Raw genomic sequence first — 20,424 nt, forward strand, 5'->3', positions numbered from 1 at the left:
CTTTCTAACTTTACAACTATTATAATATAAAATAGAACATACGGCAGGCCCTTTGGCCCCTGATGTTGTGCTGACCTTAAAGCCTACCAAGATCAATTGACAAATAATATTGCTTTTTTCACAGTGGCTCAGTCCTTTATTATTCTTCATTTGACATTGTTTGATGTGCTGAGTTCCTTCAGCATTTTGTGTGTTTGTTGCTCTGAACTTACAGTTCTGATCTAATAGAGATTTGGTAGAAAGGACTATCTGCCTAATTCTTTATGTTCTTCTTTACCACTCAACAGGGGCACCTTCTTCCAGGGCTATCGTTGTACCAGGTGCAAGTCTGCAGCTCATAAGGAATGCCTAGGAAGGGTCCCTCCATGTGGTAAGCAAGGTGAGCCCTGTCCCTGTGTCAGTCAGCTTCCTACACTGCAGAAATCAAAGGTCAAGAACAAGAACATCTCTGTTTAGTCCCGATGAAGGGCCTCGGCTCAAAATGAGTTTCCTCGAGCCTACTTATATCAGATTTTCCCCTCATTCAGCTTCGGTAGCACAATCAGGCAATGGTCCTGTCCCTGAGTCGAGAGTCCATGAGTTCAGCTCCCACCCAAGCTCCAGTACTTAAGGAGTGTCGCATTCCTTGTACACAACCATTTGGGAGTAGGAGTAGGTGGTCCCTTGATCCTGACAGCTTTGTCGAGCACCTTCACACAATCTGCCACAAGCAGGACTTCCCTGTAGCCAAACATTTTATTTCTGATTCCGATTCCGATTCTGACATGTCGATCCATGGCCTCCTCTTGTACCATGAGGAGTCCAACCTCAGGCTGGAGGAGCAACACTTTATATTCTGTCTGGGTACCCTCCAATCTAATGGCATGTTTATCGATTTCTCCTTCTGATGAATAAATTTCCCCTGCCCCCCCACCCTTTCTTCCATTACCCACTCTGACCTTTTACTTCTTCTCACCTGCCTATTACTTCCCCTCGGCCCCTCCTTCCTCCCTTGCTCTTATTGTCCACTCTCCTCTCCTATCACATTCTTTCTTCTCCAGCCCTTGACCTTTCCTACTGTGGTAAACTATGTGTATACCTGTCTGGACATGCCCCTCTGCTGACTGCTCCTGTGGCTCCTCCCACAGACCCCTGTATAAAGGCAATTGGAGGCACTGCTCCTCCCTCAGTCTCCAAGATGTCGTGGTCATGTTTGCAGCTAATAAAAGCCTATCTTTTGCCTCCCGTCTCCGAGAGTTATTGATGGTGCATCACCTACCTATCTGCCTTTCCCTGTTATCTTCCAGTTAGCCTCTTCCCCCTTCCCTCACCTTTTTCTTCTGGCATCTTTCCCCTTCCTTCTCAGTCCTGAAGAAGGGTCTCAGCCCAAAACATTGACTATTTATGCTTTTCCATAGACACTGTCTAAGCTGCTGTTCCTCCAGCATTTTGTGTGTGTTGCTCTGAATTTCCAGCATCTGCAGATCTTCCCATGTCCTGTCCCTGACTATCTGATCTCCCCCAGACCCGTAAGTCCTCTTTGTGACAGTTTCCCACAGCTCTGAGATCAGAGAAGACACTTTTCTGATGGGATGCCACTGCCTATATCCAGAATGGATGGAGAGGCTGTAAGAGTAGACATGTCCTCCGAGTGTCCTGGTCAATATTTACCACTCATTTCATCACGGCTGATCCATTTTCCCTCTCAGCTCCAATCACTCACCGGTGTCATTATCAGCCTCAGTTTCCTGAGTTCTGCTGAATGAAAGCATCTGTTTCTCTGTGAAAAAATCCTTATCCTAAATCTGCTTCCCATTTGTTCACAGATACAGGAACTTCAACGCTGACTAAGGTAGATGTGAAATAAATCTTTTCTATTTCTGAAAAAACTCATGTTTTAAAATCAGAACAAAGCCGGGGAAGGGAAGTGGATTAACTAGTTAATTTTGGAGGAATAATCCTTGTCACTAGAGAGGCAATCACATTTGTGTTGGGGAGGAGGGTCCCTTTAACAGGGAGATATAGACATTAGTAATTGGGGGAGCTGAGGAACAGCATTTTGAAAATGAAAAAGTAGGGAAAGGAGATAGTAAAAGGCTGAAATGTGTGGCTCTGGTAAAAGAAGGTAGGAAATAGTGGAATTGGCGGAGTAGGGCAGCAGTAAATGGTAAAGTTAGGGAAGGCAGCAGAAAGAGGGGGAATTAGGGCAGGACACCTGTAAATGGGAGTATTATGAGAGGGCATTAGGAAATGGGGTAGGCACCTATGAAAAAGAGCACTGGAAATGATTTAATTATTTACCTCTCTGTTACAAATAATCCTAAGCATTGTAAAATATTTTCCCGTGCAGAGTAGAAGCAATCGAAATCCGCCAGCCCGACAACATACAGCAGGTAAGCAATTTGTTTAAGTGAGCGAGTTTAAGGCATGAAGTTGGTGTTAATAAGACTCTAGCTTTTATTGCATGGCTCGATAACATCAGAGGGAAGAACAAAATCACCACTAGTCATGATCCAGAAGTTCTGATAATTCTGCATACTCTGACTTTTACCATACCAGATTGGGAGCAATTTATTTTAATAATTTGACAACTTTTAATTCCATGTACTTAAAATGTTATGCAGTATTATAATAAATCTTCCGGTGAACGTGGAGAATTGAGAAGGAGTGCACAAAATGGACCCTGGGACTTTCAAGGAAAGCTAGTGAATCATTGCTGAAATACAGTGGATTCCAGTTAATTCAGACACATTTGGACTGGTTCGTTTTGGCCCAATTAGGTGGCTGCCCCAATTAGCCAAAACTTTATGGAAATAGTTGAAAAGACACAAAAAAGACGAACTACCATTTAACTGAGTAACAAATTATGTATTTAAATAAAATACAGAATAAATTAGAACAGTATCATTACCTCTACAGTACTATAGAACTGTGTATTTGTTCCTAATTGAAGAAATTTATGCATTGTACGCATTCTTTAAATTGTAAATGAACAAAATCAGTGCAGACACCCAGTGCAGATAATGGACTGCCTTCATACAATGCTTTTGATGATTGCATCCTCCAAATCTTCATTCTCATTGTAACATCCTAAATGATTGTTGATACCTTCAAATTCTTCATAGTTTCCAACTTGCTGAAATAGTGAAATTGTTTCATTTTCACTCCTGGCCGTCTCTGACTGATCCTGAATGCTTGAAGCCGCAGTAAGCAAAACAGTTCTGAATTTATCGCCATCTATCAGTGACAAACATCTTTGCTTTTTGAACACAAATGCCCACAACTGATGTCATTTAAAAACTGTTTACTCCAAGCAAGGTGTAGCGAAAAGCAGCCACACAAGTGTACAGGTCTGACACTAGTTAGAAACTGTTTGGTACATCCCCTGTCCCAAATAAGTGGCATAGTGTCCCAAATATAGGAAGGGAATCCCATCTATTTTTTGATTAGTTTTTGTTCTTTAAGATTTGTCCCAAATAAGCAGCTGCCCCGATTAACCATTGGCCCAATTAAATGTAATCCACAGCAACAGCATTCCCCAGTAGATAGCAAATGATCAGAGTTTAAACTGGGCCAAAAGTGTGAATGCTTGCAAACCTGGCTGAGTCTTTGACCACCACTGGCTGGTTTTCCGTGTCCCTCTGGTCCTGTGTTGTTAATGATTGAGGCCTTTTGCTCTCCAAGGGCATAACTCTTCCCTAAAAACTCGTCTAAATTTTAAAGATCTCAGTGAGAATACCAACATTTCCTCCCAAAGCCCCACACCACCCTGTGTTAGAAACAGCTCTCCATTTCTGCTTTGGTGTTGGGTTTAAATCCTGCTACTTAGTAGTACTATGGGAGTACCTTTACCACATAGACAAGGCTTTGTTCATCAAAAACACTGGTATTGATATTGTATTGGTTTATTAGTGTCACTAGTAACAGGATACAGTGAAAGCTTGTCTTGCATTCTACTTATACAGATCAGATCATTACACACTGTGCTGACCATGAGATATAGGAGCAGGATTGGGCCATTTGGCCCATTGAGTCTGCTCCACCATTTCATCATGGCAGATCCATTTTCCTTTTTGGCTCCAATCTTCTGTCTTCTCCCTGTATCCCATCATTGCCAATACCAATTAAGAATCTATCATTTTCTGCCTGAAATATATGGCCTCCATAGCCTGTGGCTACAAATTTCATAGATTCACCACTCTCTGGCTAAAGTAATACCTTCTTATCTCTGTTCTAAAAGGACGCCCTTCTATTCTGAGGCTGTGTCCTCTGGTCCTAGACTCTCCCATCATAGGAAACATCCTCCCCACATCCACTCTGTCATGGTCTTTCAACACTGGACAGGTTTCAATGAGGTCACACCTCATTCTTCTGAGTTCCAGTGAGTAGAGGCCCACAGTCATCAAACACTCTTCATATAACAAGCCAGAATTGAGGCAGAACAAGGGAAAACAACAATGCAGAGTAAAGTATAAATGTGACACAGATAGGACAGAGCAGGTAAAATATTTAAAGTGCAAGGTTGCAAAGATATAGTGGAGTATTTAGTAGATCTGCTGCCTCACAATGTAATGACATGGGTTTTGATTAAAGGGGCCTGAGAGAGCTTTGGTCCTGACCTCTGGTACCACGTGATTAGCATATCTGTATTTGGGAAATATGCCCTGGAATTAGAACAAAACTGTAAGGAATCAGCTGAGGACCATTGAGCAAACTAAGTTTGTGTCAAGAAAAGGCTGTTGTTTGAATCACTTACATTTAATTTGTGGCAGTAATACATGGAGTAGGCAGAGTCCATAGAATAGTATCAGGAACAACAGAATAGGTGAGAGTACTCAACTGGTCAGAAAGCATCCATGGGTAACAAGTGTTGGCTTAGTGGTGCTCAGTGCTAGCAGTACGTGGCAAAGGTTTGCAGAGAACTCAAGCCCCTTTGATCCTGACAACTAAATCCAACTCTTACAATGTTTCCTCTCAGAAACTACAGCAAGGCCTCTCACCATCTCAGATTGCGCCACCTTGACAACCTCGTGTGCATTTGGACTGAAACTGTGTTTACGAAAATCGCAGCAAAGAGGACAGGCAACAATATGTGGAGGGAGAAGCTGTTAGTCCAAAACCCTTCATTGGCCATTAACTCTGTTTCACTCTCCACTTGGGTTCGACTCTATTGCACTCTCCACTTGGGTCCAAGTTATTTGAAAATGCCCTCTTCAGTACCCTATCCTGCATGAGAGGATAGTGAAGAACACTTATTTTGGATAATGAAGAGGGCTTATGACATGTTTGTCTTCATAGGCCATGGAATATAAACATGGGATGTTATGTAGCAACTTCGCATAACAATGATTGATTATTGTGTTCATTTCTGGCTGCCTCACTACAGGAAGGATGTAATTGCTTTGGAAAAAGTGCAGAGGAGATTCTGTTAAATGTTGCCTAGATTGGAGAACATTGGAGATTGAGTTGGCTGAGGGGTGACCTAATAAATTTATGACATGGATAAGGCAGATAGTCAAAATCTATTTCCTACAGTAGGGATGTCAAACATGTCAAGGTCAGAGCAAGATATCTTCAGTGGGTAATTTGTTTTTTAGATAGAGAATCTGGATCCAGCTGCCTAAGCAGGTAGTGGAGTCAGGTCGAAGTTAAATGAGTTACTTCTACAGAAGGATAAAGTCCTAATATGGGCAAAACGGAATTTGTGTATCTAGGCAAAAGGTCAGCATGGATGTGATGGGCCAAAGGGCCTATTTCTGTACTGTACAGCTCCACAATTGGGAGTTCCAGGATTGACAACACCAGCTTCAAGGTTAGACTGGAGAAGTCAGGATTGTTCTCATTAGAGCAAAGATTTCACAGATCTGTACTGTAGAGAGGTAAAGAGGTTATACAGAGAGAAGTGCCCCAGTTACCAGTGGTGCGAGGATCAACTGACAGGGTTGCAGAACTTGGCAAAGGATAAAAGGAGGTTGTGAAGAAAATACATTGCATAGGGTTCTATGCATTGCGTGTGATTCTATGATGGCTGTGTCTGGACTGAGGTTAGGATGAGAACCAACGTGTGATGCTTCAGTCCATGAGGATCCTTAGAGTCTAGGACATTGATGGGCTGGGAGGCTCCATCAGAATCGGGTTTGATGTTACTGGCGTACGTTGTGTAATTTGTTGTTTCATGGCAGAAGTACATTGCAAAACATAATAATAAAATCCTGTGAATTACAGCAAGTGTGTATAAAAATTAAATTAAATTAAATAAGTATGCACAATGAAAGGGAAAAGATTAGTGAGGTGGTGTTCATGAGTTCAATGTCCATTCAGAAATCAGATGGCAGAGGGAAAGAAGCTGTTCCTGAAACATTGAATGTGTGCCTTCAGGCTCGTGTACCCCCTCCCTGGTGGTAACAATATCCTGGGTGGTAGGGGTCCTTAGTGATGGGTGCTGCCTTTCTTACAGATGGCATGGATGCTAGTGCCCATGATGGAGCTGACAGAGTTTAAAACTCTCTGCAGCTTACTTTGATCCTGGGCAGTGGCCCCCGCTCCCCATAGCAGATGGTGATGCAGTGAATTAGGTCCGTACATCAGAAGACCTTTGTGAATGTCCTTGCTGACATCCAAAATCTCCGCATACTCCTAATGAAACACAGCTACTGTTATGCCTACTTTATAGCTGCATCAATATGTTGGGCCCAGCCTAGATCCTCAGAGCTGTTGACACCCAGGAACCTGAAATCGCTCACCCTTAACACCTCTGATCCCTCTGTGAGGACTGGTGCATGTTCCTCATCTTACCCTTTCTGAAGTCAGTTAGATCCGGGTTGATGTTGCCATGACAATAGCGAACAATTGAGTGAAAAGTCCAGGGGCAATTGGTGGGGGGTGAGGGGGAGGGGAAGATGTGATGACTTTTGCAAAAGTTAAAACAAATCCCATTGCTGATGATCAACTGACTTACAATCTCTTTGTTCTCTGTTTCCTTCGAATTTGGCATCTCCCAGGTCTGCCCAAGACAGAAGTTTGCCAAGAGTATTACGGGATGCCTCCGCCGCCTGTGGCCTTTGGACCTGCTTTGAAGCTGCATTTAGGGGATATAATTGAGCTCACGAAAGCGGAAGTAGAACAACAGTGGTGGGAGGTAAGCCCGGTCAATGTCTCCTTGACTTTGCAGTGAACTGAGTTAGCTTTCTTCGTTTTGGATCTTCCAGTTAATTTGCTAAGAACCTATCCAGAGACAAAGTGTGGAGTGACCTTCTGCAGTATTTAGCTAGGCCATTCATCAGCTTTACCCATTAATAATCTCATGGACTCAGCCTCTTCCTGGGCTGTAATCTGTCTGTGATTAATCATTGCAACCAGGAGCAGTGAGTTGGGCAAATGTTCCCAGCAGCTGGAATTAAAGATTTAAAGACTGGCTTTATTTGTCACGAGCACATCGAAAGATATTACTGAATGTGTCATTTGCGTCAAATCAAATCAGCAAGGGAGCCCGCAAGTGTTCCCACACTTCTGGTGCCAACGTAGCATGCCCACAAGTCAATGACCCTAACATACATCTTTAGAATGTAGAAGGAACCTTTGGAATTTGGACCACACTGTCCCAGGAAACCTGTGGACTACCAGTCTGATGGAGTTTAACTAGAAACTGCAGCAAGAGAAGAAAGTGCCTCCTCCAGTGAGATGGGCCCAATCCTGTATCACTGGGAGGGGGGTATCCAGAGGAGGGGGTAGCAGGCAAACACCTACAACATTGCACGTGGCTCATCAAACAAGAGGAGATGATTCGAAGCTGACTCGGTTTCTCTGGGCTGTTTCCATCAGCTCTCAGTTTTTGTGATATTGAATACAACTGGGAGCGATAGGATTCTTGCTTTCACTTGCCTTTCACAGTAATACATCAACATTGGCACTAACGTTATGTAATTCACTTCTTTCAGGGAAGAAGCACGTCCACAAATGACATTGGTTGGTTTCCATGTAATAAAGTAAAACCCTTTCTTTCTGTAAGTAGAAAATCTAGATATCTATATATTACTGTAGAGAAAATGGCCATGTTTGAAATAGCCAGGTTCTTGTGATGTGACACTTGCTGCAGGAAAACTAAGCTTTGTTGTCAACCATGTGGACATAGAGATGCTGTGATAACTTCTTCCTGTACTGTATTACTCTTGACTGACAGCATAATCTGTTTGTGGTAAGGGTGGGTCTAACTGTAATGAAATGATTAACCATTTTATTCCAGAACTCTGTGAGGACCTGAGCAACACACACAAAGTTCCAGAGGAACTCAGCAGCTCAGGCAGCCTCTGTGGAAGAAAATGAACAGTTGATATTTTGGGCTGATATCCTTCATAAGGGCTGGAAGGGGAGGGGGCAGGAGCCAGAATGAACAGGAGGAGGAAGGGCTGACAGATTATAGATGAGACCAGGTGGTGTAGGTGGGGGAGGGGAGATGAAGTAAGAAAGTGATAAATGTAAGAGGTAAAGGACTGAAGAAGAAGGAATCCCCAATTGGTCTTGCCTATCAGCTGCCAGCTTGTACGACAACCCTCTCCACACCCTCATATCACAAACAAGAGAACATCTGCAGATGCTGGAAATCCAAGCAACACACACAAAATGCTGGAGGAACTCAGCAGGCCAGGCAGCATCTATGGAAAAGAGTACAGTCGACAGTTTGGGCTGAGACCCCACCTTATTCTGACTCTATCCCCTTCCTTTCCAGTGCTGATGACCTGGTGAATTTCTCCAGCATTTAGGATCTCAGATGTCCAGCATCAGCAGAATCTCTTGTGTCTAAGGGACTTGGATTATTTGAGGCACCCCGCCCTCTCACTCTCCTTGGACACAAGATATTACTGTTTCTACCACAAATAATCTGGGTCAACTGCCATCTTCCACCCAATGATTATGAGCAGAAAAGATACCAGGAGGAACTGATAAAGAACCTTACTGGTAAATCAAGGAGTTGATTCCTTCAAGAGGATCTCAACCTTGTCATGGTTTGCAGGACTGTGTGCCTCAATGACCCAGAGAGTTGTGTTGGCTGGAGTCAGGGCTTTATGCTTTGGCTCTTGGTACAGTCACCATGCCAAACAGGTCAAAGGGCAGAGGCTAGATTCAGAGTGGTCTAGCAGTCCTCCAGGTTCGAGGGGTCAGCTCAGGGCTAACAACCCTGACTGGTAAAACTAAACTGTTATGGAAACAACAATAAAGAATCCTTCTGCATCTCTGTGCGATGGTGTTTCTGGGTCTTTTTCCAGAACTTGCACGGCTGCCAATACCAGACAGAAATAGAGACCATTCATTGCTGCCCAAAATGCCAGTCGCATCATGGGCAGTAAGTGGGTAAGAAGAGATTAGAAAGGAAAGGATAGAAGCCAAAAATAGTTGGCAGAGTGTGAAGGAAGAAAGCTTTAAAGTTCTGAATGGATGTACTCCTTGCACCTATCTTCACCAAAGAGGGGTTAATGTAGGCATTGATATTAAGGATGAAGAACGTAAAGCATTGGAAATGATGAACATGTAAAAGGCATTGAGCATATTTAAACATGAGTAAATTAACAGGCCTGGATATAATGTACCCAAAGAAGCAAGGGAGGAAATAGTGCAGTCTTTCTCTTTGTTTTCCAAAGTTCCTTTGGTCTGGTGTCAGAAGACTGAATGGTTACTGATGTGGACTGGGGAAAGAGGAAGGTCAGCAGAGATCTCATTAACCTAGTGGATCAGGGAATCTATAGACAGGATACTGTTGATTTTGTTCATGATCATAATGGAAACCAATTAACTCAAACTTCAAAGTAAATTTTATTATCAAAGTACATATATGTTACCATATATGACCCTGAGATTCATTTTCTAGCAGGCATTCACAGTAGAAAGTCAATGAAAAACCACACACAACATGGTAGTGCAGCAGTTAGCTCAAGGTGTTGGAGTCAGAGTTCAATCCCAGTGCCCCCTGTAATGAGTTTGTACACCCTCCCTACAGAAAGTGTGGGGTGCTTTGATCTCCTCCCACAGTCCAAAGATGTACTGGCTACGTTAATTGGTGATATACATATTTATATTTTCACATAAGAGAGAAGTTTAAAATGTTAAATAAAAATGCAGAATGCACTATCAGCCAGCTTTACTGACAAAACTCAGCTAGCCACATCCCTCTGCCCAAACCCATGCAGTAAGTAATTTTGGAATTATTGCTGAGAAGACAGCCTAACATTTTTGAGTTTGAATCAGCTGACTATCTATGCACAAAGTTGAAATTGAGCAGGTGTCAGACACCCGCCACTGCCAAATACCCTCTCAGCACTCAGCCCCTGCACTGTCACCCATTCCCTCCTACACCCCCTCAAAGGAAATTAGTGAGGTGAAATTTAACAAAAAAAAACACTCAATTATAATCACTGTTGGTTCTCAACACCAATATACTGACCATCAATGTATCCCACCGTTAACGCATACAGTACCTTGTCAATACTCAACACTGGATGCATTCCCCAGTCCCCAGGCAATATATCTTCACTTTACTCTCAAAAGTAATTTTTTTAAATTCAGACTAAAAACATAATAAGCTACTAGATTTAAGTATTTAGAAAATAAAAATGGCCCATATAATTTTCAATGCACCTTGTATCTTGCAGGCTGTTACGAAAGACTATTCCAGCTATTCATGGTAAGTACAATACTTCAATTCGATTCAAGTTTAAATGTCATTCAACCATACGTGAATATCCATGAATACAGCCAATTGAGACAGTGTTACTCTGGGGTCAAAGTTCAAAACACAGTATCAGCAGTCACACAGAGCCTGGATGCCGTGCCACACCGCCCACCCCCCCCCCACCCCCCCACCACCCCCGGTGGAGTGCTCCAGTCCCAGTGACTACCCAGGCGATCTGCGACTCGAGGGCCAGTCAACACTCAAGCAAATCAACAAGCACATATAGAGTATCAGTAAAATGCAGTGATGCAGAACATACATATACATAGCCTGACCTCCCAGCCTGTCAGAGTCATCAGTTGACCACAGTAGAGTGCACTGGCCCCAATGCCCACTAGGTGACACCAAGGTTTGAGAGCCAGTCCTCGCATTTACAGAATGTTAGTAAATATATATGCAAAATATATATGTATAAATCCAGGGCCTTCAGCCCAATGAACTGTTCAATTGACCACAGCTGCACCACGCCACAACGGTAGAGTGCACCAGCTCGGACGCCTCTCCCCTGTGGCTATCAAGCAGGAGACCCTGTGGCTTGAGGCCCTAGGTCCATTGATTGTCATCTAAAAATCTGCAGTCACCCACAACTGCAGATCTTGTCTTCTGCCGAGCGAAATCCTGGGCGGGCAGCACCACACTGCCCCCCACCACTCCGGTGGCCACTCGCTATTTGACTGTGAGTCTCCATCAACTCAGTCAGCAGCACATTGCACTGCTCCTTCATTTTCTCCTCCAAAGGGCGACTCGCTGGTGGGGTAGACCTGCAGTTCTTAGTGCATAGCAAGATCTTACGATCATTAGACATGCATTTAAATAGGGCAGTAGCACATTTGTTGACCCCACAGAAGCTGCAGCAACCAAAAAGCGCGCATCTTTTTATTAAGAATAAACTGTCTTCTACCCGTGGTAGCAGTGTCTAACCTAGACTACATAGGTTTAAGGTGGGAGGAGACAGATTGAAAGGGGACTTGAGAGGCAACGTTTTTCACACGGGGGGTGGCGGACACATCAATGAGCTGCAGAGAGTGTAGCAGATACAAGACAACATGCCATAGGAGCAGGATTTGAGTCCGATTTACTATCCATCTCAACCCCACTCTTCGGCCTTCTCCCCATAACCTTTGACACCCTTACTAATGAAGAACCTATCAACCTTAGCTTTAAACATACTCAATGACTTAGCCTCCGCTGTAATCTGTGACAGTGAATTCTGCAGATTTACCACCCTCTGGCTAGAGAAATTCCTCCTCATCCCTCTTCCAAAGGGATGTGCTTGTATTCTGAGATTGTGCCCTCTGGTCCTAGACTCTCCCACTATAAAAACATCCTCTCCATGCCCACTAGGCCTTTCAATATTTGCTAGGTTTCAATGCAGAATGTACAGGTACAATCACAACATTTGAAAGACATTAGACAGTATGTGGTCAGGTAGAGTTTAGAGCAGGGATTCACAGACCCTTTGCTTAGTGGTATTGTTTCATGGTGTAAAAAAGTTTGGGAACCCCTGCTTTAGAGCAATATGGGCCAAACTCAGGTGAATAGACTAGTTCATGTTGGAACCATGGTTGTAAAGGACAAGATGGACCAAAGGGCCTGCTTCCTTGTATAACTCTGTGATTCCATGACTCTAATGAACACTTCATAATTAAACCATGTTTTGCACTGCCCAGGCTGGCGGTATACAGTCTGCAACAGGAAGTGTTACTGTTCCACCTCACTCACTCCTTACAGTTGATAAACAGCACACTTCTTAACAGAGAGGACCAAAGGCACCTCTAGATTAACCTGCAAACACGAGGAAATCTGCAGATGCTGGAAATTCAAACAACACACACAAAATGCTGGTGGAACACAGCAGGCCAGGCAGCATCTATAAGGAGAAGCACTGTCAATGTTTCGGGTCCTGATGAAGGGTCTCGACCCGAAATATCGACAGTGCTTCTCCTTATAGTTGCTGCTAGGCCTGCTGTGTTCCACCAGCATTTTGTGTGTGTTGCCTAGATTAACCTTGCGCTTTATCTCCTGCAGGTATGCTGGTCCAATGGAACGCTGTCAGGCAGAAGCCATGTTGGGCAGTCGCTCAGACGGCACCTACCTAGTGAGGCAGAGAGTGAAGGACGCCGGGGAATTCGCTATCAGCATCAAGTAATGAGTGATAATTAGCGCTGAGTGCAATTGTAGAAATATAACCTCAGAATTTACAGTTTGTTTCCTGCTGGGTTTCGAGTCTCAGTCAATTCCCTAGTTACAGAGGGTGTGTGACTGAATTCTCTAACGTTCAGTAAAGTCTGCTATTTGGTCTGTTTTTGTCACAGGTACTGAGATAAGGTGAAATTCTTTGTACTCCTGCCATCCAAACAGATCATTCCACACATAAATCCGTCAGAATCAGAATCAGATTTATAGTCACAGACGTCTGATGTGAAATCTGTTGTTCTGCAGAAGCAGTGCAGTGGAAAGGCATAAGATGACTACAAATGACAGAAGGAATAGAGCAGAGAAAAGGAATAGTGAGGTAGTGTTCATCGACAGTTCGGAAATATGACGGGGGAGGGGAAGAAGCTGTTGCTGAACTATTCAGTGTGGGTCTCTAGGCTCCTGTGCCTCCTCAATGAGGGTAGTAATGAGAAGAGGGCAAGAAGAGTAGTGACAAAGGAAACATTTTAACAGAATGCAAATACCTGTACGCCTCCTCATTAAAGCAAATATCTAATTAGCCAATCGTAAAAGCAAGCCGACATGGTCTAGAGGTTCAGTGGCTGTTCAGACCAAACATCAGAATGGGGAAGAAATGTGATATTATGGTTTTGCCTGTGGAATGATTGTTGGTGCCAGATGGGGTGGTTTGAGTATCTCAGGAACTGCAGATCACCTAGGATTTTCATGCACAGCAGTCTCCAGAGTTTACATAAGATGGTGTGAGAAACAGAAAGTAAAATCCAGTGAGAAGCAGTTGTGTGGGTGAGAGAGGTCAGAGGAGAATGGCCAGACTGGTTCAAGCTGACAGGAAGACAACATTACCTCAAATAACCACGCGTTACAGCTGTGGTGAGTGGAAAAGCATCTGTGAACACACAAGTCAAACTTGAAATCGATGGGTTACAGTAGCAGAAGACCACAAACATATATTTACTCAGTGGCCACTTCATTAGGCACAGGAGGTACCTAAAGATAATGGCCGCTGAGTCTATTATTAACAAACTTCACTGTGTGTGTGTGTGTGTGTGTGTGTGTGTGTGTGTGTGTGTGTGTGTGTGTGTGTGTGTGTGTGTGTGTGTGTGTGTGTGTGTGTGTGTGTGTGTGTGTGTGTGTGTGTGTGTGTGTGTGTGTAGAGAGCTAAACTGATGAAGTGCATTTTATTTATAATAGTGTATTGTTGTGGATAATATTCAGCTAAACGTCCATTAGCCCAGCTAATCATCCAGGGTTATAAAGGGGCATCCATCAGTAAGGACCCTCATCACTCAGGTCATGCCCTATTCTCATTGCTACCATCAAGATGGAGATACAGGAGCCTGAGGACACACACTCAATGATTCAGGAACAGCTTCTTCCCCTCTGCCATTCAATTTCTGAATTGACACTGAACTCATGAACACGACCTCACTACTTTTTCATTTCTTACTTGATTTAACAATTTATGTACTAAAGAAGGGAATTAGGACAGCCAGGAGGGGCCATGAAAAGACCTTGGCAAGTAGCATTAAGATGAATCCCAAGACATTCTATACCTACATCAAGAGCAAGAGGATAACTGAGTAGAGGGTGGGACCACACAAAGATCAAGAGGGGAACATTTGCTTGGATGCAGAGAATGTGAGTGAGGTACATAATGAGTAACACGTACAGATAAACTGGATGATTCATCCAGCTTATTTGTATGTGTTATTTGATTCACAGCATCTGCAGTATACTTTGTGTTTACTTAATGAGTACTTTTCGTCAGTATTTACCGAGAAAAAGGACATGGAGGACCAGGAGATCAGTGCTGAGTGTATAATATGTTAGGGTATTTAGAGTCAAGGAGGAGGAGGTGTTGGACTTCCTAATGAGTATTTAAGTGGATAAGTCCCCAGTGCCTGCTGGGATCTACCCCAGGTTATCGAAGGAGACCAGAGACGACATTACTGGGCCCTTGTCCAGTATCTTCAGCCATAGGCGAGGTCCTGGAAGACCTACGAGTGGCTAATGTCGTACCTCAACTTAAGAAGGGAACAAGGGAAAATCCTGGTAACAATAGACTGGTGAGTCTCATGTCAGTTGTCAGGAAATTGCTGGAGGATGTTCTTTAGGATAGGATATATGAGCATTTGGAAACCCATGGCCTAATTAGGGAGAGCCAGCATGGCTCTGTGCATGGCAGGTCGTGCTTTACCAACTTGCTTGAGTTTTTTGACAAGGTGATGAGAGAGATTGATGATGGTAGGGCAGTGGATAGTGTTTACATGGAGTTTGGTAAGGCATTTGATAATGTTCCTCATGGGAGGCTAAACCACGTGATTAATAGGCATGGGGCCTGCTGCAAATTGGCTGTTTGGATTGAGAACTGGCTTGCACGTGGAAGACAGAGGGTGGTGGTTAAAGGGGCTTATTGAGCTGGAGGTTTGTTGTTAGTGGTGTTCCACATGGGTCTGTGCTGGGGCCTCATGATGTATTTAAATAACCCGGATGAAAATGTAGGTGAGTGAGTTAGTAAATTTGCAGATGATATCAAGGTTGTTGGAGTTGTGTATATGTAGAAGACTGGCAAAAAATACAGCACGATATAGTCCAGTTGCAGATATGGCCGAGAAATGGCAGATGGAGATAAATATGAAGAGTTGCACCGTGGTAGGGCAAACACAAGGAGCCAATACACTGTAAAGGGCAAGATCCTTAACAGTGTGGCTGAGCAGGAAATTTTGGGATCCAAGTTCGTTGCTCCTCAAAAGTGGCTACACAGATTGATTAGGTAGTGAAGAAGGCTTATGGAATGCTTGCTTTTATTAGTCGAGGAACTGAGTTCAAAAGTCAAGAGGTGATGTTGAAACTTTATAAAACTGGTTAGCCCACATCTGGAGTGTAGCTTACGGTTATGCTTGCCCCATTGTAGGAAGGGTGTTGAGGATTTGGAGAGGGTGCGGAAGAGGTTCAGCAGGATGCTGTCTGGTTTAGAGGACATGTGCTATCACGAGAGGCTGGGAAAACTTGTTTTTATTCTCTCTGGAGCACTGGAGGCTGAGGGAAGATCTGACAGAGGTTTATAAGATTATGAGAGGCATAGGTAGAGTAGACAGGAAGTATTTGTTTCCAGGGTTGAAATGTTTAGTACCAGAGGGCATGCATTGAAGGTGAGAGGGGGTAGGTTCAAGGGGGATGAGTGGAGTATGTTTTTTACGCAGAGAGTGGTGGGTGCCAGGAATGAGCTGCCTGGTATGGTGGTAGAGGCAAATACATCAGAGACTTTTAAGAGATGCTCAGTTAGGCACATAGATGTGAGGAAGATGGAGGGATATGGACATTGTGTAGGGAGGAGGGATTAGTGTTTTGGTGTTCTTAATTTGCTTCTTAGTTGGTTCGGCATACTATTGCGGGTCAAATTCTGGTCACCTCACTACAGGAAGGACGTGGAAACCATAGAAAGGGTGCAGAGGAGATTTACAAGGATGTTGCCTGGATTGGGGAGCATGCCTTACGAGAATAGGTTGAGTGAACTCAGTCTTTTCTTCTTGGAGCAGCAGAGGATGAGAGGTAACCTGATAGACGTGTATAAGATGATGAGAGGTATTGATCATGTGGATAGTCAGAGGCTTTTTCCCAGGGCTGAAATGGCTAGCATGAGAGAGCATAGTTTTAAGGTGCTTGGAAGTAGGTACAGAGGAGATGTCAGGGATAAATTTTTTACACAGAGAGTGGTGAGTGTGTGGAATGGGCTGCCGGTGACGGTGGTCGAGGCGGAAATGATAGGGTCTTTTAAGAGACACCTGGATGGCTACATGGAGCTTAGAAAAATAGAGGGCTATGGGTAAGCCTAGGCGGTTCTAAGGTAAGGACATGTTCAGCACAGTTTTATGGGCCGAAGGGCCTGTATTGTGCTGTAGGTTTTCTATGTTTCTAAATGGCCTGTTCCTTTCCTGTACTCTTCTGTGGTATTTATTGTAATTCTTTTTTTCTATTATTGTGCATTACATTGTACATCAGCCAACAAATTTCACAAAATATGCCAATGATATTAAATCTGATTTTGATTCTGGTTCGGATATTTTTAGCTCATTCCGTGCTAGAAGTGAAACATTGATTGTTGTTCCTCTTTGAAAGCTCATCATTCACTGAGGCATAGCGATAACTTCACCACACGCTCAGAAGTGACTCAATGATCCCTTAGGATTTATCCGGATTTGAGCAGGTATTGGAAACACTCAGCCTCAGAGACAAAAACAGTTGACATCTTAGATTATGTTAATGTTACGTTACTATCTTGGCCCAAATTGTTGATTGCTCATTTCCTGCCATAGATGTTGCCTGACCTGCTGAGTATTGTGGGTATTGCTTAGCGTTTCAGGTTGATGACATTTATCAGAACTCTGAGGAATCTGTCAGAAGGTGACAAATCAGACAAAAGGTCATGGGGAATATTCTGTTAAAGACCTGCGTTGGGAAACGTTTCACTAAGAATTATTCAGAGACAACTAGGCTACGTGTTGGGTAGTGCCGCTGCCTCACAACCCCAGTGACCCCAACTAGATCTGATCTCGGGTGTTTCCTGTGTGGAGTTCGCACACTATTCCTGAGGAGTTGATGGCAATCAATCACGGGGAATGGATTTCACAGGAATTACAGGATCACAGAGGAATGGGATTAATGGGCTTGTTCTGAGAGCTGGACTTGATGGGCCAAATGGTCTATTGCATCATGAGGAAAAGCAAACTAGGAAACTTATTATCCTACTTTATCAACTCAATGTAACTGAATTAAAGCATCAACTTCTGCAGCTTTAAATGTATCACATAATAAATTCAGTGTAATGTGTTGAGATAAATGATCGCTAACATTCTCTGTCACTTTGTGACAGGTACAATGTAGAAATAAAGCACATCAAGGTGACAACGGCAGACAGCTTATTCCGTTTGACAGACAAGAGGGCATTCAAGTCATTATTGGTGAGTATGAACTGGTACAACAAGGTTCATACATGTGTGGAGAGGTGTCCCATAGGCACTATGCCTACATGACCCACAGGCTATAACACTAACTACTCCTCGATGCTAACATTGCAGCTCTGGTTCTGTGCCAGTGTTCACCTGGGGACTTGGAGAAGGTGTGCGGTTCTGGTCATCTGCAGGATTCCCATTTCCATTCTGGCTTGTCAGTCCACGTCCTCCTCTTGTGTCATGATAAAGCCGACCTTGGGGTGGAGGAGCAACACTTTATATTCCGTCTGGGTAGCCTCCAATCTGATGGCGTGAATATCAATTTCTCCTTCCAATAAAAAGATTCTCTCCCACTCTCCCCGGTCTTCTATTCCCCACTCTGGCCCCTTAGTACTTCACATCAGCCTGGCCACCTCTTCCTGAGTCCCCTCCTTCCCTTTCTCCAATGCTCCACTCTCCCCTCCTATCAGATTACTTTCTCTCAGGACTTTTGCCTTTCCTACCCACCAGGTTTCACCTAGCTATCCTCCTCCTCCTCCCTCCACCCTTTCCTTTCCTGTCCTGAAGAAGGGTCTCAGCCCAAAACATTGACTGTTTATTCATTTCCATTGATGCTACTTGACTTGCTGAATTCCTCCAGCATTTTTTGTGTATTGCTTTGGGTCTTCTGCTTCTGCAAACTTTCTCAAGTTTATGAAAAATTATTTTCATGTCCTGCACTCTTTTGAAACCTCAAATCTTCTCTCTTTGCAGGTCTAATAGTGTAACTCCAATTGTAAAAAAATACTTAATTTTAAATCCGTGGCTTAAAATTTCAAATGCATAATACTACTCTCATTTTTGTGCAACTAGAATGCATTTCTTTTCCCTTCCAGAGTGAAAAACAACAGCCTCTTCCCGGTCACGTCACCATCATTTTGCAGATTTGATATGTCTTTCTAGATGTGATTCACTTCTGTATGCTTGGGGTCAAGGGGTACAGGGGTACATGACACCTGGAAGCATTTGGTGTTGACATTTTCTATTGTGCATGTGGAGAAACTATTTCCATTGCTAGAGAAACAATGACCACAGCATATATGATGCATCTTCTCCTAACAGTGGAGTCATTTGTCCGCATATATTCTGTGTACAGTACTGCGATGGTTAGACTAGTCAGTGACAATGGAGTCATTTGTCCACATACATTCTGTGTACTGTGATGGTTAGACTTGTCAGTGTCAGTGACAGTAGGTGGGACTTCTCTTATGAGTGGTAACATGAGGAGACCATAAGACCAAAAGACCTTGGGCCAGAATTCAGTCCATTGAGTCTACTCTGCCATTTGATCATGGCTGAACTATTTGCCTCTCAACCCCGTTCTCCTGCTTTCTCCTGACTTATCACGAATCCATCAAACTCAACTTTAAATACAGCCTATAACCTGGGCTTCACAGCCGCTTGTGACAATGAATTCCACAGATTCACCACCCTCTGGCTAAAGAAATCCCTCCTCGTCTCCATTCTAAATGGATTTCCCTCCATTCTGAGGTTGTACCCTCTGGTCTTAGACCCCCCACCACAGGAAACACCCTCTCCACATCCGCTCTATTGAGGCCTTTCACTATTCGATAGGTTTCAATGAGATCCGATCCCCTCTTCTGAATTCAGTCTTCAGAAGGAGTAGCATCTTGTACCTTTATGTCCTTTGAAATATGAAACCTGGGGTATTGGGGGGGGGTCATACTTATAAATGCATCATCCAATCTGCAAACAAGAGTGATGAGAGCATTTGTTGTTTGGATTTCAGATTTAGCTGTATTTTTCACATGTACATCAAAACATGCAGTGAAATACGTTGTTTGCATTAACAAACAACACATTTGGGATGTGCTGGAGGCAGCCCGCAGGAGTCTCCACACATTCCAGTGACAACATTGCATGCCCATAATGCCAACAAAACAACACAGAATACATTTAAACAAAACACAACAAACAACAGCAAAATAAACCCTTCTCTCCCTCCCATCCAGCCACACATAACAACTGTCCTCCAACTCCAGAACAGGCCTCGGGGCCCCCAGGCTTCAGGGTTTGGTCACTGGACTTGGACTTCTGATCGACCTTCATGCTCTGCTCTATGGTGTAGACCCCTGGACCAGCCAATGTGGAGGGCTGAACACCTGGCTCAAACCTCAGGTGCACCAAATACCCATCAGTCATGCCTCCTTGTGTCTCCAGCTCACATGGACATCTCACCCATGGCACAGCCCATTGAGTGCAGAGCATTGGTCTGATCTATGCCTGCACCACATCCCCAAACCCTAAACCCTAACCTGACCTCAAAATCCCCCACGTCACTGTCCCTGAACATGACCCCCAACTTCCCAAAACCATTCCTAAAAACTTCAAAAAACGACTAGCCTGAGCCACGATCTTGACAGAGACCGCAACTTAGCACCATCTTTACCAATCAGCCACAGAATAATAAAGAGAGCACTGCTGTACATCTGAATTTAAACACAACAGGTTAGTAGATAAGTTTTACACTTTACTTTGCAAAGGGAGAAGGTTTAGAAGTAACTTTTGAAAGAGCGTTGGCCATGTAGGAGG

At 43.7% G+C, this 20,424-nt stretch overlaps 1 protein-coding gene across 2 annotated transcripts in view; it reads left to right on the forward strand.

Annotated features, from left to right (window-relative positions):
- LOC140740293 (proto-oncogene vav-like) overlaps positions 1-20,424 on the forward strand; it is a 199,750-nt gene that overhangs the window by 173,984 nt on the left and 5,342 nt on the right. Inside the window, exons 17-24 of one of the 2 annotated variants that reach the window (XM_073069438.1) lie at positions 288-379; positions 1,806-1,831; positions 2,330-2,372; positions 6,981-7,117; positions 7,917-7,982; positions 10,623-10,654; positions 12,731-12,847; positions 17,754-17,841. In XM_073069438.1, coding sequence (XP_072925539.1) covers positions 288-379; positions 1,806-1,831; positions 2,330-2,372; positions 6,981-7,117; positions 7,917-7,982; positions 10,623-10,654; positions 12,731-12,847; positions 17,754-17,841 — 601 coding nt within the window. The remainder of the gene's footprint in view (positions 1-287; positions 380-1,805; positions 1,832-2,329; positions 2,373-6,980; positions 7,118-7,916; positions 7,983-10,622; positions 10,655-12,730; positions 12,848-17,753; positions 17,842-20,424) is intronic. The other variant, XM_073069439.1, reaches the window with a different exon arrangement.

Source organism: Hemitrygon akajei, chromosome 16 (assembly GCF_048418815.1).
Source record: "Hemitrygon akajei chromosome 16, sHemAka1.3, whole genome shotgun sequence".
Classification (NCBI taxonomy): domain Eukaryota; kingdom Metazoa; phylum Chordata; class Chondrichthyes; order Myliobatiformes; family Dasyatidae; genus Hemitrygon; species Hemitrygon akajei.